Here is a 20,960-nt window from a genome sequence, read left to right as displayed (position 1 = left end):
CCACAGGTACACCTCCAATTGACTCAAATGATGTCAATTAGCCTATCAGAAGCTTCTGAAGCCATAACATAGTTTTCTAGAATTTTCCAAGCTAAAGGCACAGTCAACTTAGTGTATGTAAACTTCTGACCCACTGGAATTGTGATGCATTGAATTATAAATGAAATAATCTGTCTGTAAACAATTGTTGAAAAAATGACTTGTGTCATGCATAAAGTAGATGTCCTAACCGACTTGCCAAAACTATAGTTTGTTAACAAGAAAATGTATGCAGTAGTTGAAAAATAAGTTTTAATAACTCCAACCTAAGTGTATGTAAACTTCTGATTTAACTGTAGAGATTCCATTCAAAATCATCCGTTTCCAGCTACAATAGTTATTTACAACATTAATTTGTATTTATTTATTTATCTGTTATTTTACCAGGTAAGTTGACTGAGAACACATTCTCATTTGCAGCAAGGGCCTGGGGAATAGTTAAAGGGATAAATGAACCGATTGTAAACTGGGGATTATTAGGTGACCGTGATGGTTTGAGGGCCAGATTGGAAATTTAGCCAGGACACCGGGGTTAACACCCCTACTCTTACGATAAGTGCCATGGGATCTTTAATTACCTCAGAGAGTCAGGACACCCGTTTAACGTCCCATCCGAAAGACTGCACCCTACACAGGGCAGTGTCCCCAATCACTGCCCTGGGGCATTGGGATATTTTTCTTTAGACCAGAGGAAAGAGTGCCTCCTACTGGCCCTCCAACACCACTTCCAGCAGCATCTGGTCTCTCATCCAGGAACTGACCAGGACCAACCCTGCTTAGCTTCAGAAGCAAGCCAGCAGTGGTATGCAGGGTGATATGCTACTGGCAAAATAATAATCATGCCTATACTGTATTTCTGTTATTTTAATGGACACATTTTTTGCTTTTCTTTGAAAAAATAGGACCTTTTTTTAGTGACTCCAAACTTTTGAACGGTTTTATATATATATATATATATATATATATATATATATATATATATATATATATATATATATATATATATATATATATATACACACACACACACACATACACACACTGAACAAAAATATATGTGCAATATGTATTTTACTGTTGGTCCCATGTTACTTGAGCTGAAATAAAAGATCCCAGAATTTTCTATACACAGACTTATTTCTCCAAAATTTTGGGCACACATTCTCCTTTGCCAAGATAATCCATCCACCTGACAGGTGTGGCATATCAAGCAGCTGATTAAACAGCATGATCATTACAGAGGTGCACCTTGTGCTGGAGACAGAAGGCCACTCTTAAATGTGCAGTTTTGTTTCAAAACACAATGCCACAGGTGTCTCAATTTTTGTGAGAGTGTGCAATTGGCATGCTGACTGCAGGAATGTCCACCAGAGCTGTTGCCAGACAATTTAATGTTAATTTCTCTACCATAAGATGCCTCCAATGTCATTTTAGATAATTTTGCAGTGCGTCCAACCTGCCTCACAACCACAGACCACGTGTATGGCGTCGTGTAGGTGAGCGGTTTGCTGATGTCAACGTTGTGGACAAAGTGCCCCATGGTTGTGTTGGGGTTATGGGTAGGTATAAGCTACGGACCACGAACACCAATTGCATTTTATCGATGGCAATTTGAATGCACAGATATACTGTGACGAGGTCCTGAGGCCCATTGTTGTGTCATTCATCTACTCCCATCACCTCATGTTTCAGCAAGATAATGCACGGCCTCATGTCGCAATGATCTGTACACCATTCCTAGAAGCTGAAAATGTCCCAGTTCTTCCGTGGCCTGCAGACTCACCAGACATGTCACCCATTGAGCATTTCTGGAATGCTCTGGATCGACGTGTACAACAGTGTGTTCCAGTTCCCACCAATATCCATCAACTTCGCACAGCCATTTAAGAGGGGTGGAACAGCATTCCACAGGCCACAATCAACAGCCTGATCAACTCTATGCAAAGGAAATGTGTTGCGTTGCATGAGGCAAATGGTGGTCACACCAGATACTGACTGGTTTTCTGATCCACACCCTTACTGTTTTTTTTAAAGGTATCTGTGACCAACAGATGCATATCTGTATTACCAGTCATGTGAAATCCATAGATTAGTGCCTAAGGAATTTATTTAAATTGACCAATGTCCTTATTTGAACTGGAGCTCATCAAAATCTTTCAAATTGTTGCATCTTGTGTTTATATTTATGTTCAGTAGACACTGTATTCTTGTCAAGGCCTATCCTATTTAACTATTGCTGTACATATACTATTCTTCAGATATACTGTCCATATTGTCTATACATCTCATCACATATATACAGTATATATTTATACTCCGGACACCGACATTGCTCGTCTTAATAGTTCTATATTTATTAATTCCATTATTTTTTAGATTTTTGTGTTATGTTGTGTATTTTTAGATATTTCTGCACTGTTGGAGCTAGGAACACAAAGCATTTTGCTACACCCGCAATAACATCTGCAAAATATTTGTATATGACCAATAAAATGTGATTTGATTTGATAACAACAACCAAAAATACATTAAGGGTTGTGCTGTTTCCTGGGGAAAGTGCAAGTTGAGCCTGCTCTGAGGTTGCCTCATTAGGCAGGCAAATCAACCACACTGCAAGGAATTCCTAAAAACTGATTTGTCTGGTTCCTTCCCATTGTTTAAGTGAAAGACAGACAATTTATGGAAAGTTGAGCCTGTACTGAGAATCCTTTTTACTGATAACAACCCCCAAAAAACAAGACTACTACCCATTGTGTCGGTGAAAATAAAACAATACTGTATATGGTGTTTCTGGATGTAAATAGCTAGTTTACATTTTTTTGCGCAAGTGATCATAATATTCGGGCAACCCAAAAATACAAATAACTTTCCCGATTGGCAAGTGCCTTTCACACCTTAATGTCAGTCTCTGGACAGACTGAAAGACACTGCGGTAGAGATGGACTGACTGACGGGCAGACAGAAAGGCAGACAGATGGACAGGCAGGCAAACAGACAGGCAGACACTGGTCTGACAGTCAGATGATAGGGGAGAAAGTTAAAACTCTGAAGACAATGCAGTCAGTTACTGTGGGACAGTATAGGCAACATTTCAGTCATGCTCCTTCAGTATGACCAAAGACGAGGCTTTCATCCTCATTCATAGTTTTGCGAGGGTTGAAATCTTTACTTTAGCCAGACAGTGAAAGCAGGGAGCATAACAGAGCGTGCTGAGCGTCTTCAGTTCAGACACACTGTGGTCCTCAGAGAAGAAGCTAAATGAAGGAACAGCATCTGGTGATCTGGCATCCTAATGAGGAGCAGGTGCAGAAGAGACGACACGCACGCACGCAAGCTGCACAGACACACATACACTCACTACAATGAAGGGCCTTGAGGAGGAATGCGAAAATGTAAACTCATCTTGCACAGTGAGTCCCCTGAGGGACATTTAGCTATATTTTATACAAATTACATAAGCCATTCTTAATCATGTAACTGTGGAAGTATGGTCTTAACTGCCAATGTGGTATTGTTTTATTCACATTCCTGCTTCATGTTAGACAGAGGTCCTAGCCTTCCCTTTACCGGGAAGACATTCAATGACTGAAAAAAAAGTGTCATTTGAGTGTTTCTGTGGTGTCTGCGGTTGAATTTTAAGAGACGACAAATTTCCTTTACAATACGCACAAAAGTACAGTGTCCTCCCAATGCCCTGTTCTTGTCTTGGCTCGTTATGATCTTCGATCAGAAGTCCGTATCTCCCACAGTTTATGTGATAGGAATGCCCTGTCAGGGCTGCTGAGAAGGGAATGAATAGAACAGTACATATGGCCAGGCTCCAAAAAAAAACCACATGAGCTTTTATTTAGTGCAGCAACAACTCGGTCGGAGCAGAGGACGCAAGGCACAGATAACATCCAGTGAGTTCAACTCTATGCTAAATGTGTGAATATGTTAATCTAAGTGTTTGTGCTAGTGAGGAACAAAGTGGGTAAAACAATGAGGCACAATTGCGATCAGAATTTCCGTTAACTTCATTTATTGAATACAAATGGAACTGAAACTCTTACCCTGGCATTTAAGAGTGGAAGAGTTGCATTGACTTTTTTGGTTTACACTACTAGCATTATAGGAGTACACAAATAACCCAATATTAACATCTCTAGGGCTACAGACAGCAACATATCTTATCAAAACCCTATAGAAGTCAAATTTGGGTATATACAGTTGAAGTCGGAAGTTTACATACACCTTAGCCAAATACATTTAAACTCAGTTTTTCACAATTCCTGACATTTAATCCTAGTAAGATTTCCCTGTTTTAGTTCAGTTAGGATCACCACTTTATTTTTAGAATGTGAAATGTCAGAATAATAGTAGAGAGAATGATTTAGTTCAGCTTTTATTTCTTTCATCACATTCCCAGTGGGTCAGAAGTTTACATACACTCAATTAGTATTTGGTAACATTGCCTTTAAATTTTTTAACTTGGGTCAAACATTTTGGGTAGCCTTCCTCAAGCTTCCCACAATAAGTTGGGTGAATTTTGGCCCATTCCTCCTGACAGAGTTGGTGTAACTGAGTCAAGTTTGTAGGCCTCCTTGCTCGCACACACCTTTTCAGTTCTGCCTACACGTTTTCTATAGGATTGAGGTCAGGGCTTTGTGATGGCCACTCCAATATAGAGGTCGACCGATTAGGATTTTTCAACGCCGATGCCGATTATTGGAGGCCCAAAATAACCCCATACCGATTAATCGGCCTATTTTTTACAATTTTATTATTATAATATTTTTTTATATATATATTTAAATTGAATTTATTTATTTGTAATAATGACAATTACAACAATACTGAATTAACTCTTATTTTAACTTAATATAAAACATCAATAAAATCAATTTAGCCTCAAATAAATAATAATTTGGTTTAAATAATGCAAAAACAAAGTGTTGGAGAAGTAATATGTGCCATGTAAAATATGTGCCATGTAAAACATTTAAGTTCCTTGCTCAGAACATGAGAACATATGAAAGTTGGTAGTTCCTTTTAACATGATACTTCAATATTCGAATGTATGAGATTTAAGGTTGTTGTTAATATAGTATTTATAGGACTATTTCTCTCTATACCATTTGTATTTCATATACCTTTGACTATTGGATGTTCTTATAGGCACTTCAGTATTGCCAGTGTAACAGTATAGCTTCCGTCCCCCTCCTCGCCCCTACCTGGGCTCGAACCAGGAACACATCGACAACAGCCACACTCGAAGCATCGTTACCCATCGCTCCACAAAAGCCGCGGTCCTTGCAGCGCAAGGGGAATAACTACTCCAAATCTAAAAGCGAGTGACGTTTGAAACAGTATTAGCGCACACCCAGCTAACTAGCTAGCCATTTCACATTGGTTACACCAGCCATTAGGCTGATAGGCTTGAAATTATAAACAGCGCTGTGCTTGCGAAGAGCTGCTGGCAAAACGCACTAAAGCTCTGTTTGAATGAATGATTATGGGCCTGCTGCTGCTCAGTCAGACTGCACTATCAAATCAGACTTAATTATAACATAATAACACACAGAAATACGAGCCTTTGGTCATTAATATGGTCGAATCCAGAAACTATAATTTCGAAAACAAAACGTTTATTATTTCAGTGAAATACGGAACTGTTCGGTATTTTTTTCCTAACGGGTGGCATCCCTAAGTCTAAATATTATTGTTACATTTGCACAACCTTCAATGTATGTCATAATTACGTAAAATTCTGGCAAATTAGTTCGCTATGAGCCAGGCTACCCAAACTGTTGCATTTTCCCTGACTCTGCGTGCAATGAACGCAAGAGAAATGACACAATTTCACCTGGTTAATATTGCCTGCTAAACTGGATCAGTAGTTATAACTAGTGATTTATGATTGATTGTTTTTTATAAGATAAGTTTAATGCTAGCTAGCACTTTACATTGGCTTCTGCTGCATTCACGTAACAGGCAGGCTACTCGTGGAGTGCAATGGTTAGAGCGTTGGACTAAGTTAACTGTGCGGTTGCAAGATTGAAACCCCTGAGCTGACAAAAATACCGATTTCCGATTGTTATGATAACTTGAAATCGGCCCTAATTAATCGGCCATTCTGATTAATCGGTCGACCTCTACTCCAATACCTTGACTTTGTTGTCCTTAAGCCATTTTGCCACAACTTTGGAAGTATGCTTGGGGGTCATTATCCATTTGGAAAACCCATTTGCGACCAAGCTTTAACTTCCTGTCTTGATGTTGCTTCAATATTTCCTGCCTCATGATGCCATCTATTTTGTGCAGTGCACCAGTCCCTCTTGCAGCAAAGCACCTCCACAACATGATGCTGCCACCCCTGTGCTTCACAGTTGGGATGGTGTTCTTCGGCTTGCAAGCCTCCCCCTTTTTCCTCCAAACATAACGATGGTCATTATGGCCAAACAGTTCTATTTTGGTTTCATCAGACCAGAGGACATTTCTCCAAAAAGTACGATCTTTGTCCCCATGTGTAGTTTCAAACCATAGGCTGGCTTTTTTATGGCGGTTTTGGAGCAGTGGCTTCTTCCTTAATGAGTGGCCTTTCATGTTATGTTGATATAGGACTCGTTTTACTGTGGATATAGATACTTTTCTACCTGTTTCCTCCAGCATCTTCACAATGTCCTTAGCTGTTCTGGGATTGAATTTCACTTTTCGCACCAAAGTACGTTCATCTCTAGGAGACAGAATGCGTCTCCTTCCTGAACGGTATGACTGCTGCGTGGTCCCATGGTGTTTATACTTGCGTACTATTGTTTGTGCAGATGAACGTGGTACCTTCAGGCATTTGGAAATGTCTCCCAAGGATGAACCAGACATGTGGCGGTCTCCAATTTTCTTTCTGAGGTCTTGGCTGATTTCTTTAGAATTTTCATATTATCAAGCAAAGAGGCACCGAGTTTGAAGGTAGGCCTTGAAATACATCCACAGGTACACCTCCGATTGACTCAAATGATGTCAATTAGCCTATCATAAGCTTTTAAAGCCATGACATTGTTTTCTGGACTTTTCCAAGGTGTTTAAAGGCACAGTCAACTTAGTGTATGTAAACTTTTGACCCACTGGAATTGTGATACAGTGAATTATAAGTGAAATAATCTGTCTGTAAACAATTGCTGGAAAAATGACTTGTGTCATGCAAAAAGTAGATGTCCTAACCGACTTGCCAAAACTATAGTTTGTTAACAAGAAATTTGTGGAGTGGTTGAAAAATTAGTGTATGTAAACTTCCGACTTCAACTGTACATTATATGTAAAAAATATATATGGACACTTCTAATGAGTGAATTTGGCTATTCCAGCCACACCCGTTGTTGACAGGTGTATAAAATCGAGCACACAGCCATATGACAAACATTGGCAGTAGAATGGCCTTACTGAAGAGCTCAGTTTTATTTGACCTTTATTTAACTAGGCAAGTCGGTTAAGAACAAATTCAGTGACTTTCCACATGGCACCATCATAGGATGCCACCTTTCCAACAGAGTAGTATATCAAGTTTCAGCCCTGCCAGAGCTGCCAAACTGCCTCTGGAAGCAATGTCAGCACAATAACTGTTTGTCGGGAGCTTCATGAAATGGGTTTCCATGCCCGAGCAGCCGTACTCAAGCCTAGTGGTGTAAAGCTTGCCACCAATGGACTCTGGAACAGTGGAAACGTGTTCTCTGGAGTGATAAATCATGCTTCACCATCTGGCAGTCCAACGGACAAATCTGGGTTTGCGGATGCCAGGAGAACGCTACCTGCCCCAATGCATAGTGCCAACTGTTAAGTTTGCATTTACATTTACATTTAAGTCATTTAGCAGACGCTCTTATCCAGAGCGACTTACAAATTGGTGCATTCACCTTATGACATCCAGTGGAACAACCACTTTACAATAGTGCATCTAAATATTTTAAGGGGGGGTGAGAAGGATTACTTTATCCTATCCTAGGTATTCCTTAAAGAGGTGGGGTTTCAGGTGTCTCCGGAAGGTGGTGATTGACTCCGCTGTCCTGGCGTCGTGAGGGAGTTTGTTCCACCATTGGGGAGCCAGAGCAGCGAACAGTTTTGACTGAGCTGAGCGGGAACTGTACTTCCTCAGTGGTAGGGAGGCGAGCAGGCCAGAGGTGGATGAACGCAGTGCCCTTATTTGGGTGTAGGGCCTGATCAGAGCCTGGAGGTACTGAGGTGCCGTTCCCCTCACAGCTCCGTAGGCAAGCACCATGGTCTTGTAGCGGATGCGAGCTTCAACTGGAAGCCAGTGGAGAGAGCGGAGGAGCGGGGTGACGTGAGAGAACTTGGGAAGGTTGAACACTAGACGGGCTGCGGCGTTCTGGATGAGTTGTAGGGGTTTAATGGCACAGGCAGGGAGCCCAGCCAACAGCGAGTTGCAGTAATCCAGACGGGAGATGACAAGTGCCTGGATTAGGACCTGCGCCGCTTCCTGTGTGAGGCAGGGTCGTACTCTCCGGATGTTGTAGAGCATGAACCTACAGGAACGGGCCACCGCCTTGATGTTAGTTGAGAACGACAGTTTGTTGTCCAGGATCACGCCAAGGTTCTTAGCGCTCTGGGAGGAGGACACAATGGAGTTGTCAACCGTGATGGCGAGATCATGGAACGGGCAGTCCTTCCCCGGGAGGAAGAGCAGCTCCGTCTTGCCGAAGTTCAGCTTGAGGTGGTGATCCGTCATCCACACTGATATGTCTGCCAGACATGCAGAGATGCGATTCGCCACCTGGTCATCAGAAGGGGGAAAGGAGAAGATTAATTGTGTGTCGTCTGCATAGCAATGATAGGAGAGACCATGTGAGGTTATGACAGAGCCAAGTGACTTGGTGTATAGCGAGAATAGGAGAGGGCCTAGAACAGAGCCCTGGGGGACACCAGTGGTGAGAGCGCGTGGTGAGGAGACAGATTCTCGCCACGCCACCTGGTAGGAGCGACCTGTCAGGTAGGACGCAATCCAAGCGTGGGCCGCGCCGGAGATGCCCAACTCGGAGAGGGTGGAGAGGAGGATCTGATGGTTCACAGTATCGAAGGCAGCCGATAGGTCTAGAAGGATGAGAGCAGAGGAGAGAGCGTTAGCTTTAGCGGTGCGGAGCGCCTCCGTGATACAGAGAAGAGCAGTCTCAGTTGAATGACTAGTCTTGAAACCTGACTGATTTGGAACAAGAAGGTCATTCTGAGAGAGATAGCGGGAGAGCTGACCAAGGACGGCACGTTCAAGAGTTTTGGAGAGAAAAGAAAGAAGGGATACTGGTCTGTAGTTGTTGACATCGGAGGGATCGAGTGTAGGTTTTTTCAGAAGGGGTGCAACTCTCGCTCTCTTGAAGACGGAAGGGACGTAGCCAGCGGTCAGGGATAAGTTGATGAGCGAGGTGAGGTAAGGGAGAAGGTCTCCGGAAATGGTCTGGAGAAGAGAGGAGGGGATAGGGTCGAGCGGGCAGGTTGTTGGGCGGCCGGCCGTCACAAGACGCGAGATTTCATCTGGAGAGAGAGGGGAGAAAGAGGTCAGAGCACAGGGTAGGGCAGTGTGAGCAGAACCAGCGGTGTTGTTTGACTTAGCAAACGAGGATCGGATGTCGTCGATCTTCTTTTCAAAATGGTTGACGAAGTCATCTGCAGAGAGGGAGGAGGGGGGGAGGGGGAGGAGGATTCAGGAGGGAGGAGAATGTGGCAAAGAGCTTCCTAGGGTTAGAGGCAGATGCTTGGAATTTAGAGTGATAGAAAGTGGCTTTAGCAGCAGAGACAGTGGAGGAAAATGTAGAGAGGAGGGAGTGAAGGAGGAATAATGGTTTGGGGCTGTTTTTAATTTGTCGGGCTAGTCCACTTAGTTCCATTGAAGGTAGATCTTAACGCTGCAGCATACAATGGTGTTGTAGACAATTTTGTGCTTCCAAGTTTGTGGCAAGAGTTTGGGGAAAGCCTATTTCTGTTTCATCATGACATTGCCGCCGTGCAAAAAGTGAGGTCCATACAGAAATGGTTTGTCTAGATTGGTGTGGAAGAACTTGACTGGCCTGCACACAGCCCTGACCTCACACCCCATTGAACACCTTTGGGATGAATTGGAATGCCGACTGCAAGCCAGGCCTAATCTCCCAACATCAGTGCCCAACTTCACTAATGCTCTTGTGGCTGAATGGAAGCAAGTCTTAACTCCATATTACTGCCCATGATTTTGTAATGAGAAGTTTCACGAGCAGGTGTCCACATACTTTTGGTATACATCCTGAATGTGTGTCTGGAAAAAATATATAGAGAGAGAAATTGGCGTTTTCTGCATTTTTAACACGGACTGGTATGAGCAAAATGCACTTACTAGGTGTGTATGGATAAGTGAGTTTTAAATAATGATGTGTGTGTGTGTATATGAGAGAGGTGGTGTGTGTGAGTTCAAGGAGAGAGAGCGAGAGTGTGTGTGGGAGTGAGATAGTGGAGTGGCGGTCGGGGTATGCTCTGTGCAGCCAGCCAGTCTGTCATGGGAGGGACAAGGGAGACTTGCGCTCCTGCAGCTGCTTACTGGCTGGCGTTGGAACAGGGGGTGGACTGGCTCTGCCCTGCCTGCTGCAGAGAGACAAAGAGAGAGAATCCGAGTGACCGAGAGAGAGAGACTGAGACAGACAGACAGACAGACAGACAGACAGACAGACAGACAGACAGACAGACAGACAGACAGACAGACAGACAGACAGACAGACAGACAGACAGACAGACAGACAGACAGACAGACAGACAGAGACACGACAGACAGACAGACAGCGAGTGAGAGAGACAGACAGACACGGCGCGAGTGAGAGAGACACGGCGCGAGTGAGAGAGACACGGCGCGAGTGAGAGAGACAGACAGACAGACAGACAGACAGACAGACAGACAGGCGACGAGTGAGAGAGACACGGCGCGAGTGAGAGAGACACGGCGCGACGGAGCGAGCGAGGCGGACGGAGCGAGACACGGCGCGACGCGGACGGAGCGAGCGAGGGAGGCGGACGGAGCGAGACACGGGCGGCGGATGCGGACGGAGCGGACGGAGCGAGCGAGGCGGACGGAGCGAGCGAGGCGAGACGGACGGAGCGAGCGCGGCGCGAGGCGGACGGAGCGAGCGAGCGAGGCGGCGGACGGAGCGAGCGAGCGAGGCGGACGGAGCGAGGCGGACGGAGCGAGGCGGACGGAGCGAGGCGGACGGAGCGAGGCGGACGGAGCGAGGCGGACGGAGCGAGGCGGACGGAGCGAGGCGGAGGACGGACGGAGCGAGGCGCGGAGGCGCGACGGAGCGAGGCGGAGGAGCGAGGCGGACGGAGCGAGCGAGGCGGACGGAGCGAGCGAGGCGGAGCGAGGCGGACGGAGCGAGGCGGACGGAGCGAGCGAGGCGGACGGAGCGGAGCGAGGCGAGCGGAGGAGCGAGAGGCGGACGGAGCGAGGAGGCGGACGGACGGAGCGAGCGAGGCGGACGGAGCGAGCGAGGCGGACGGAGCGAGCGAGGCGGACGGAGCGAGCGAGCGAGGCGGACGGAGCGAGCGAGCGAGGCGGACGGAGCGAGCGAGCGAGGCGGACGGAGCGAGCGAGCGAGGCGGACGGAGCGAGCGAGGCGGACGGAGCGAGCGAGCGAGGCGGACGGAGCGCGAGCGAGGCGGACGGAGCGAGGCGGACGGAGCGAGCGAGGCGGACGGAGCGAGGCGGACGGAGCGAGGCGGACGGAGCGAGCGAGAGGGACGGAGCGAGCGAGAGGGACGGAGCGAGCGAGAGGGACGGAGCGAGCGAGAGGGACGGAGCGAGCGAGAGGGACGGAGCGAGCGAGAGAGACACGGAGCGAGAGAGAGACACGGAGCGAGCGAGACTGACACGGAGCGAGCGAGACTGACACGGAGCGAGCGAGAGAGTGAGACGGAGCGAGCGAGACTGACACGGAGCGAGCGAGACTGACACGGAGCGAGCGAGAGAGTGAGACGGAGCGAGCGAGACTGACACGGAGCGAGCGAGCGAGTGAGATGAGCGAGCGAGACGAGCGAGCGAGTGAGACGGAGATGAGCGAGCGGAGATGAGCGGAGATGAGCGAGCGAGCGAGACGGGGACGGACGCAGCGAGCGAGACGGGGACGGACACAGTGAGTGAGTGAGACGGGGACGGGCGGCGTGAGACTGAGTCAGAGAGACGGAGACGGTCTCTCACTCACTTACGGAGACAGAGACTGAGAGCGAAAGAGAGAGAGAGAGAGAGACAGACAGAGCCCAAAGAGAGAGAGACAGACAGAGCCCAAAGGAGAGAGAGACAGAGCGAGAGAAACGAGGCTGAATCAACTCCACAGAAGAGAGAGAGACTGGGTTTCTGCATCGGTATGCCTGCTCCTGCTCTCTCATTTCCACCATATGCCGCTGCTGCCTCTCTGAGGAGACCTGGACTCTGTTTAAAATGCCAATCGCCTGCTTGAGGCTACTCCTTCATCCTCAATCATTTACATGTAACATTTATACTCTCTGTTCCCGGCGTGAGAGAGACCGGGAGAGCCTGAGTGAGAAGAGTGGATGACAATATCCTTGCTTTTCTCCTTTCTGCTGAAGTTCCTGTGGCGATTAGCAGAACGGGTGGTTTCGACTCTTTGGACACTATCCGTCTGAGCTGTTCGTGTTTGGAGAAAAAGACTGAAAGGAGAGGACACAACATTCTCTGGGAAACATCGCACTCCATATCACCTGAGATATTGGGGAACGTGTGACTGCATTTTTATGCGACAAACCGGTATTATAGTAAGCGAAGATTATAAAAGTTGTTTGACCTTTTTGATGATATATTTCCCCCCTGCTCTTCATGCAGCAGGCACACAGCGCTGCACATGTTGGCTGTGTCTTTTCTGAGGAGAGAACGAGAAGTAGGATGAGAGCCTGCCAGAATATTTGTCCTCTGCTATCTGTGTCCTTCTCTGTGTGACTCGTCTGTGCAGTGAGGGGTGCCCTGGGAGACTCCCTAGTCGCTGATCGTGGGCGAGTCTTCAACATTGCTGCTGACATGGCAGAGGGAACACAGCTCCTCTCTTTGGGGCACCGGCCTGGTCTGCTGCTGAGCTAGGACTTGGACCAGCCATTGACCATCCCCGGCCAAGTTCCAGTCCTCTGTCTCTGGATCTTGTTTCAGACCAGGGGCTTTCAGAAGGCTCCCTGGCTGCAGGATGAACTCTTCCTTGGACCTGCTGGACCTTGAGCTCCTGAACCAGAGCGGCTCTCCTTTCTGCCTCCTAGACATGGGCTACTCCCAGATCTTCAACACCTGTCTTTTAGAGGTGGCCATCATCTTGCTCCTTACAGTTCTCATCATCTCTGGCAACCTGGTGGTGATCTTTGTCTTCCACTGTGCTCCACTGCTCCACCACCACACCACCAGTGCCTTCATCCAGACCATGGCCTACGCAGACTTGTTAGTTGGGGTCAGCTGCCTCATCCCTTCCCTCTCCCTCCTCCACCACCTGAAAGGCCTGGATGAAGAGCTCACCTGTAAGGTGTTTGGTTACATGGTTTCCGTGTTGAAGAGCGTTTCCATGGCGTCACTGGCGTGCGTTAGCGTGGACCGCTACATGGCGATAACGCGGCCGCTGTCGTATGCTACACTGGTGACACCGTGCCGGATCCGCGTGTGCATCCTCCTCATCTGGATCTACTCCGCCCTCATCTTCCTGCCCTCCTTCTTCGGCTGGGGGAAGCCTGGCTACCACGGCGATGTGGTTGAGTGGTGTGCCATGGAGTGGGGGACAAAGCCGCTCTTCACGTCATTCATCGTGGCGCTGCTCTACGTGCCGGCAGCCATGACGGTCTGCTTCACCTACGCCAACATCTTCCGTATCTGCCGGCAACACACAAAGGAGATCAGCGAGCGCCGCGCCCGCTTCAGCCCACAGGAGAGCTCTCTGGGACAGGATGGCCAGCCGCAGCACGCGCCGGCGTGCACGGACAAACGCTACGCCATGGTGCTGTTTCGCATCACCAGCGTTTTCTATCTCCTCTGGCTTCCCTACATCCTGTACTTCCTGTTGGAGAGCTCTGGAATCTACCGTCACCCCGTCGCCTCGTTCCTTACCACCTGGCTGGCTATCAGCAACAGCTTCTGTAACTGTCTGATCTATAGTCTAACCAACAGTGCCTTCCGGAAGGGTTTAAAGCGTCTATGTTCATTCTGCGTGCAGCGTGTGGACAGTAAGAATCCTTTTGGCCCTGGGCCGGGGCACGGACAGGGGCCAGTCTGCACACGCTCCACATGCCATGTGTAGGACCTCCCAGAGACTCGTGTGACGGTCGAGTCAGTGTGTCGTGTTGCTAAAGCACTAAGTGTGTCCCATGTTGATGCTGAGCTACGGGGAACAGGCTTCACAGGATTTTGTGTTGCTACGGTTGTTTCCAGACAGTTGGATGGTTGCGTTCCTGGTCACAGCTGGCTCTGACAGGATCGGCTCCAGGACCCGAGCGTTTTGAGCCCCGCGTGGGAAGTACAGCCCAGCCTCTGCCATGAGAGAGGTAGAACATGGAGGGGTCGTGAGAGTCAGAATAAGGATGTGGAATTACAGTACCCTAACCTTTGACTCCAGTTACGGATGACAGAGCTATGGCTACGTTGTGTCAGCGGTTTGCCGTGGATGGAGTGGTAGTTGATTGAACACCTCCCTTCTGACAGTACTTGCCAAAAACACAAACTGTAAGAACACAAGAACACATGTTCTTGTGGGGAAAATATGTTTGAGACTGTGTATCTTCCTAGCAGTTTGTGGAACAATGTGTATTTGTGCCATGACTACAGTGTATTAAATGCAACAAAGTACTCACATAATTTGAAAAAAAACTGAAAAACACTTTAATACTGAGCTAAGGGGAGCTGTCAATAACTTATTTACATTTTTTCCCTCTGATGTGATTTTATTTAAACACGGAAACAGAATATTTACAATATTGTGCTCTGAAGGGTGCAGCAAGCTCAGACTCTGAAGAGAAGCAAGTACTTCATAATTCATTTATATCTGGGCTGTTCTGAGGCAGAGGTACGGGCAGAGAAAGGGAGGACCACTTTGTTTAGAGGTTTAAACACCAGGACTAGTTTACTCCCGAGGGATCAGAGTAATCATTGACTGGATGACTTTTGTTTCAACAAGCTTCCTTATCGTCAGCGCCTGTCTGACTCTGTAACCAAAGTACATTGCAGACAGACAGTACGTTCCAGTTCACTTATGAGGAGAATGTGGTCGTTGTGTCAAAGCAGAAGATTGATTGAAAATTGATTGTTTGATTTTCAGAGTAGTTTTTCATCTCCAAAGCGTTGTCTGTTGCATCCGGTATTAACAAGCCAATACCAGTGGGCCTGATTAGTGACCTTTACTGTCTTCATTATCTAAGATTTTTCTGATGAGACTTTCTAAAAGAAAGAGTGAGCAAACATCCACATCTGATTTTTTTTTCGATGTCAAATTTTCTCTTCCAATTATCTGGTTACTCAACGTGGTCTCAGGGCAATTCGTATTATTCTGTACATAAATCTGAGACATTTCTTTTAGTATGCTATATTACTTTACATTATGAATGCAATTGCGGTTGTACAGTATCATATGGTTAAAAGTATCATTCGTCTTACCCGGCCGTACAATAGCATACGAATTGGATTAATTAACTTATCATATGTCTTGGGGGGGATGTATAGTATTATACGTCTTTCTCTGAGGCCAGGTTGCTTGTTGCGCCATAACAACAAAGGAAAATGATGAGAATAATTTCCTTTGGTGGTTAGGCGACAACAATTGTGTCAAGTTGGAAGTTAAAAAAAAAAGTTAATAGCAGCCTAAAATACGATAGCAAACCTTTTAATGTGTGCACAATTATTTTTTTGTTATTATTTGTGAATTCATCTTTGATAGTATATGCTTGTTTCTGTGCGTCGACGTCTCTGCAATGCTCTTCCCTGCCGTGCAAAATAGACTCAAGCGATCCCCGCTTTCGCGGACGTGCTGCTTTTTCAGGTTGCATAGCATGTCTCATAGGTCATCGTGAGTTGTTAAACTGCGGCTCGCGTTAACGGTGACGTGACGGCATTATAGTCTGGGCATGGGTTAATGACCGTGAATGTTGAGAAAGCTGTGAGCTGCTGTCAGCTGAGGAACATCGGCCCCTGGCCAAGTGTCGTAAAGTATTGTCTGCATAGTAATGCAGCCCCACAGGTTGTTGTGTTACTGCATACATTCCAATTGGCACCCTATTCTCTAAATAGTGCACTACTTTTGACCAGGACCAATAGGGCTCTGGTCAAAAGTAGTGTACTAGATAGGGAATAGGGTGCCATTTGGGATGTATGCGGTAACACAATAACCTGTAGGGCTGCATTACTTTACAGTATAATGAAACAGATAGAAATTAAGTTCTCAATGTTCAACTGTTTCCGGTCCAATGTTACTAGTTATTTATTAGACCTTTCACAGGCTTTGGCCTCTTGAATCTTTTCTCTCTCTTTTTATGGTAGCCTACTCCTCCATTTGGGAGCAAATATACAATATACTTAGTGGCTTTACTTTCTTAGTTGACCAAAGTTGAATGTGTGTTAGATGTTATATATTTCAAAAAGAACGAGACGGAATGAGAGATGTAGAGAGAGATAACGTGCAATTTAGGGCTATTTTTTTTAAATGGAATTTTTCATGTTAGGAATTTTGCAGTGATGACGGTATGGACAGACATTGAGTTGGACTACTGTATTGTTAGGCTGCCTCTGCAATGAATACAGTGCTGTTCATCTTTATGTAGGCTAAAGTTCCATGTTACATTTCAAATTTGTACATAGTCTTATGCATGTTTTGCCTACTGTATATATTTGATTAGGTGATTTGAATAAGAAAGCTCACAATTCAAATATTGTCAAACTACAAACACTTTTGGAGACTGTCTTTGCGCAGCCAAAGGGCAAAGTGCAATACGTTCATCCTTCCTCCATTTCGTCCGCTTTATTGAAGAATGTCAACACAGACACCATTTTTTTATATATATCTTTTTTCCTCCTCTACATTTTACCACCGGTTATTGAAACAATAGAGCTGTTTCTCTCTATTGACCATGTGATGTTCCTGAACTGTTGGTGATATTCAGAGTCATCACCACTTTATTACTTTCACATGACTTTCTCCGTGACTTCTGCCCTTTGGGGATGGGTGTGTGTGTGTGTGTGTGGGGGGGGGGGGTGTGGGTGGGTGTGTGGGTGCTTTGTATGCTACTATGTTTGTGCGAATGCATAGTTTTTATTTTTATTTTTTAAATACATTTTTGGGTCTTTTTTAGTGTGTTGGATACTGACAGGCAGCTCAGTTCTCTCAAAACAAATATTTGCTCACGGACGTATGCCAAATATCGATTGGGTTTCCTACTATTGTACTTTCAAACAGGCTCTTATTTTGTTCAGATACTGACCACTTAGTATTCCGATGAGGTGGAGAATTCAGGCGTTCTTCTTTTGAGGAAGATAGGAGTTCAACATTCGACAGTATCCCCATCTAGGTGTCGGTTTAGTTGAACTCTATTCAATCCAGCAGTCAGTTGACAGTTCTTTAGAAAGGGGGCAAAACTGGGGGAAATGTTTCTTGCTTTGCTTGTTTGCTGATGTACGTTTTTGGGACATTTCAATGCCAAAGAACCACGGCAAGTCCTTTTCTTTTTTCTGTATGAAAACATCAAAGGGCTAGTGATCCCGGGGGGACTCCAAAACTCCCACGATGACCTGCTCTCGACAGTGCCATATTAGGACGTTGTGAGACCTGATATGATGCTGGAAACGTCCATGCCAAATCTGGGACAGTTTTGTGGCCCAAGCTTTACTAGAGGACTACACACCCATGCACACAGGGTGCACACAGGGTGCACACAGGGTGCACACAGGGTGCACACAGGGTGCACACAGGGTGCACACACACACACACACACACACACACACACACACACACACACACACACACACACACACACACACACACACACACACACACACACACACACACACACACACACACACACACACACACACACACACACACACACACACACACACACACACTGTTTTCCCTTCTGTTATCCAGCATGTCCTTATTGAATTTTCTCATATGTATTTTCTTAATGCTCTAAATTGTCAGGCCAGGCTCTCTTAATGGTTAGCTCATGACCCGACTGTATTAAGTGGCTCAGCTCTTTATCAGATTAAGAGGAGAATGGACGCATTAACAAGAAGGCCGTTTGGCTGGAAATGTCCCAAAACATGGTTGAAAATGTGACTTTAAAAAAAAAATGTATTTAATGTTTAACATAGGTTGAACTCTCTTCAATGTTTAGATTATTTGTCGCAAATGCTGGGTAAACTGATAGTTGCGGGAGCTTAAACATAATCATGTTCTCCGTGTTATTTAAGGCTAGTTAACTAACTCTGTACCACGAGCCCTTGTAATGATGTCATGTTGTAGAGTTGTCCTGAGATATTTCTATTCTGGTATATTATGCTGCACTGAGCAAATAAATGTGATCTTATCTAAAGGAATCACACTTCCTGCTTGTTATTCTTGCTTTGTGCTTTATGAAAACGTGTGCGTGCTTGTGGGCTCACCGAGCTTGTACACTATATGGGCGAGAGTGTGTGTCAGTGTTACCACAAATGCATACCTGCACATGATGGACACGTTTTTGTGTACGCTATCGACTTATCGTTACCACAAATATAATACCAGGGATCAGCAATTCACCACATCTTCAGTCTTTCAGGTCCCTGTATATTATGTGTGAAATCAGGCAAAGTTTGTCTGAAGAAGAACTTCTTTCATATATGGGTTATTCTTTGCTCCCTGCCTGGAGCCGATAGACTGCTAGCCTGGTAGCTAGCCTGGTAGCTAGCCTGGTAGCTAGCCTGGTAGCTAGCCTTTTTGCTGGAGCCAGAGGAGCTAGCCGGCTGTACAGAGGAAAGGAACAGTACCACACCGTATACACACACAGACACCTCTGCCCAGCCTGGCTCTGTATTCAGGGCAGAGGGTGGCTGTCTGAGGGAGGGCAGGTTGCTCCCCCACACAGGGCCTGAGTAGGAGACGGAGGAGAGCCCTCTCTCCCACCCTTCCTCCTCCCCTCCTCTTTCTCTCCCTCCCACCATACTTCCTGGAGTAGGGCTTTCATCGCCCCACTCCAGGTCTCATAATCAGTCCTAAGTAAGAAAAACAACATGCCATTTCAGCCATTGTGTTGGGTCAGAATAAACCTGAGCTGTAAACAATGGAGGAACAGGTTAAAGTGCTTCACACACACACACACACACACACACACACACACACACACACACACACACACACACACACACACACACACACACACACACACACACACACACACACACACACACACACACACACACACACACACACACACACACACTCTCTCCATCACTAACAATGAGAATCACCAAACACTGTTTTTTTCCTCCCCCCACTCACGCAAAGGCTCTAGATGGACAGAGGCTAATTGGTGTTATGTGACTGGGCTTGTTAAAGTGTCTCAGAGCCCGAGATAACCCTCCCGAACATAAACATGGATCCTTATCCGTGATGGAGACCAATGGCTCACAGGCATCAGTCCAGCGCAACATCCCTATATCCTTATGTAGTGCACTCCTTTTGACCCCTTAGGGCTCTGGTCAAAATAGCGCCCTATATAGGGAATAGGGTGCCATTTGGGACACAGGCATTGATGTTAGCCACCCCCTACTACCTCTAGGGTGTGGCGCAATGGCTGGAAGGAGAGGAGAAGTCCGTCCACCACTTAGGTCTTTGTTTATTCTTCTTTTCTTCCGTCCATTCTTCTCCTGCTTGCTTTCTTTTGGTTTCAGTCTTCCTCTTTGGAAGTAGGAACAGAAAGCTTGATGGAGATTAGGGTGGAACGAGAGAGGGAGTTGGTCAGTTGGGTCCAGTTGTTGCAAAGTTGGTGTACATGAGTAATAAAGGCATAATTAGCTGATTTTATGATGGGGGGGGGATTGTATATATATAAAAAATAGAGATATTTAACAACAGCCCTACTTCCTAGGGCTTTATGTCTGTATTGACTAGCTAGACCAACAACAACAAAATGCCCTGAACCAAAAGGTCTTCTGATGTGATTTCAGCATTGACATGGACTCAGAACATCAAATGTCATTGTTTCTCTATGAAGAATTTAATTCGATAGAAAACAAATAAAAACGGGGGGAAAAATGATCAAGAAAACGGAATTTGGGAAATTAGTGTCTTATTTGAAAGGTAAAAAAAAAAAAAACAGTAGCTCACAACATTTTTCATAATTTAGAAGTAGCTCTCATGCTAGAAAAGTATACCACATTTCTTATACCGAAGCTTTTCAATCCTGGAAGAGGAGTGAACGAGGGCGCACACTGCCACACTTCCGGACGATAACTAAAAGTAGTCTGCTGGTGACCAGACATCCAGCCGTAATAAGGGTGCTGGTAACTGTTACTTGGTACTGTAGCTCATGCTGAATCATTTCCTCTGTGCTGTGCTGAGGCCAGTCAGCGAGCCAGTGACTCTCACCGTTATTCTGTAAATACTGTCCGCCATAATGGTCCGAGAATATCTAGGTGCTGAATCTGCCTCAGCTCAGTGACTGACTGATACTGTGTAGCTGTGTGTGGATGCTAGTGACTGTGTGTGGAATATGTGCATTATTTAAATGCTGTTCTGTTCCAGATAAACAGAGCATCAATAATGGAACCCGGGGGTAATTAATATTTGAAAAGGGCGCTGCAGAGGTGTGTGTGTGTGTCTGTTTGTGTGCGTCCGTGCGTGGCGTGTACTCCTGTGCATACGTACGTGTGGGTACTGTAATTACAGTAAGTCCATTCCGTGTGGCGCCGCGTCAGA

At 46.1% G+C, this 20,960-nt stretch overlaps 2 protein-coding genes across 3 annotated transcripts in view; both read left to right on the top strand.

Annotated features, from left to right (window-relative positions):
- Nucleotides 1-20,960, top strand: part of LOC124048586 (rab GTPase-activating protein 1) — a 128,841-nt gene that overhangs the window by 76,095 nt on the left and 31,786 nt on the right. The gene's annotated exons all lie outside the window — the stretch shown is intronic.
- Nucleotides 12,337-17,241, top strand: LOC124048588 (probable G-protein coupled receptor 21). The gene has a single exon (XM_046369526.1). The coding sequence runs from the start codon at nt 13,230-13,232 to the stop codon at nt 14,319-14,321; it is 1,092 nt and encodes a 363-aa protein (XP_046225482.1). The 5' UTR covers nt 12,337-13,229; the 3' UTR covers nt 14,322-17,241.

Source organism: Oncorhynchus gorbuscha, linkage group LG11 (genome assembly GCF_021184085.1).
Source record: "Oncorhynchus gorbuscha isolate QuinsamMale2020 ecotype Even-year linkage group LG11, OgorEven_v1.0, whole genome shotgun sequence".
In the NCBI taxonomy this organism is placed as follows: domain Eukaryota; kingdom Metazoa; phylum Chordata; class Actinopteri; order Salmoniformes; family Salmonidae; genus Oncorhynchus; species Oncorhynchus gorbuscha.
The sequence above is the reverse complement of the archived record's forward strand: the minus strand, read 5'-3'. Positions and strand labels throughout refer to the sequence as shown.

What these genes read in the sequence shown, in the direction of transcription:
- LOC124048588 (XM_046369526.1), top strand. Translation starts at nt 13,230, where the DNA reads ATGAACTCTTCCTTGGACCTGCTGGACCTTGAGCTCCTGAACCAGAGC.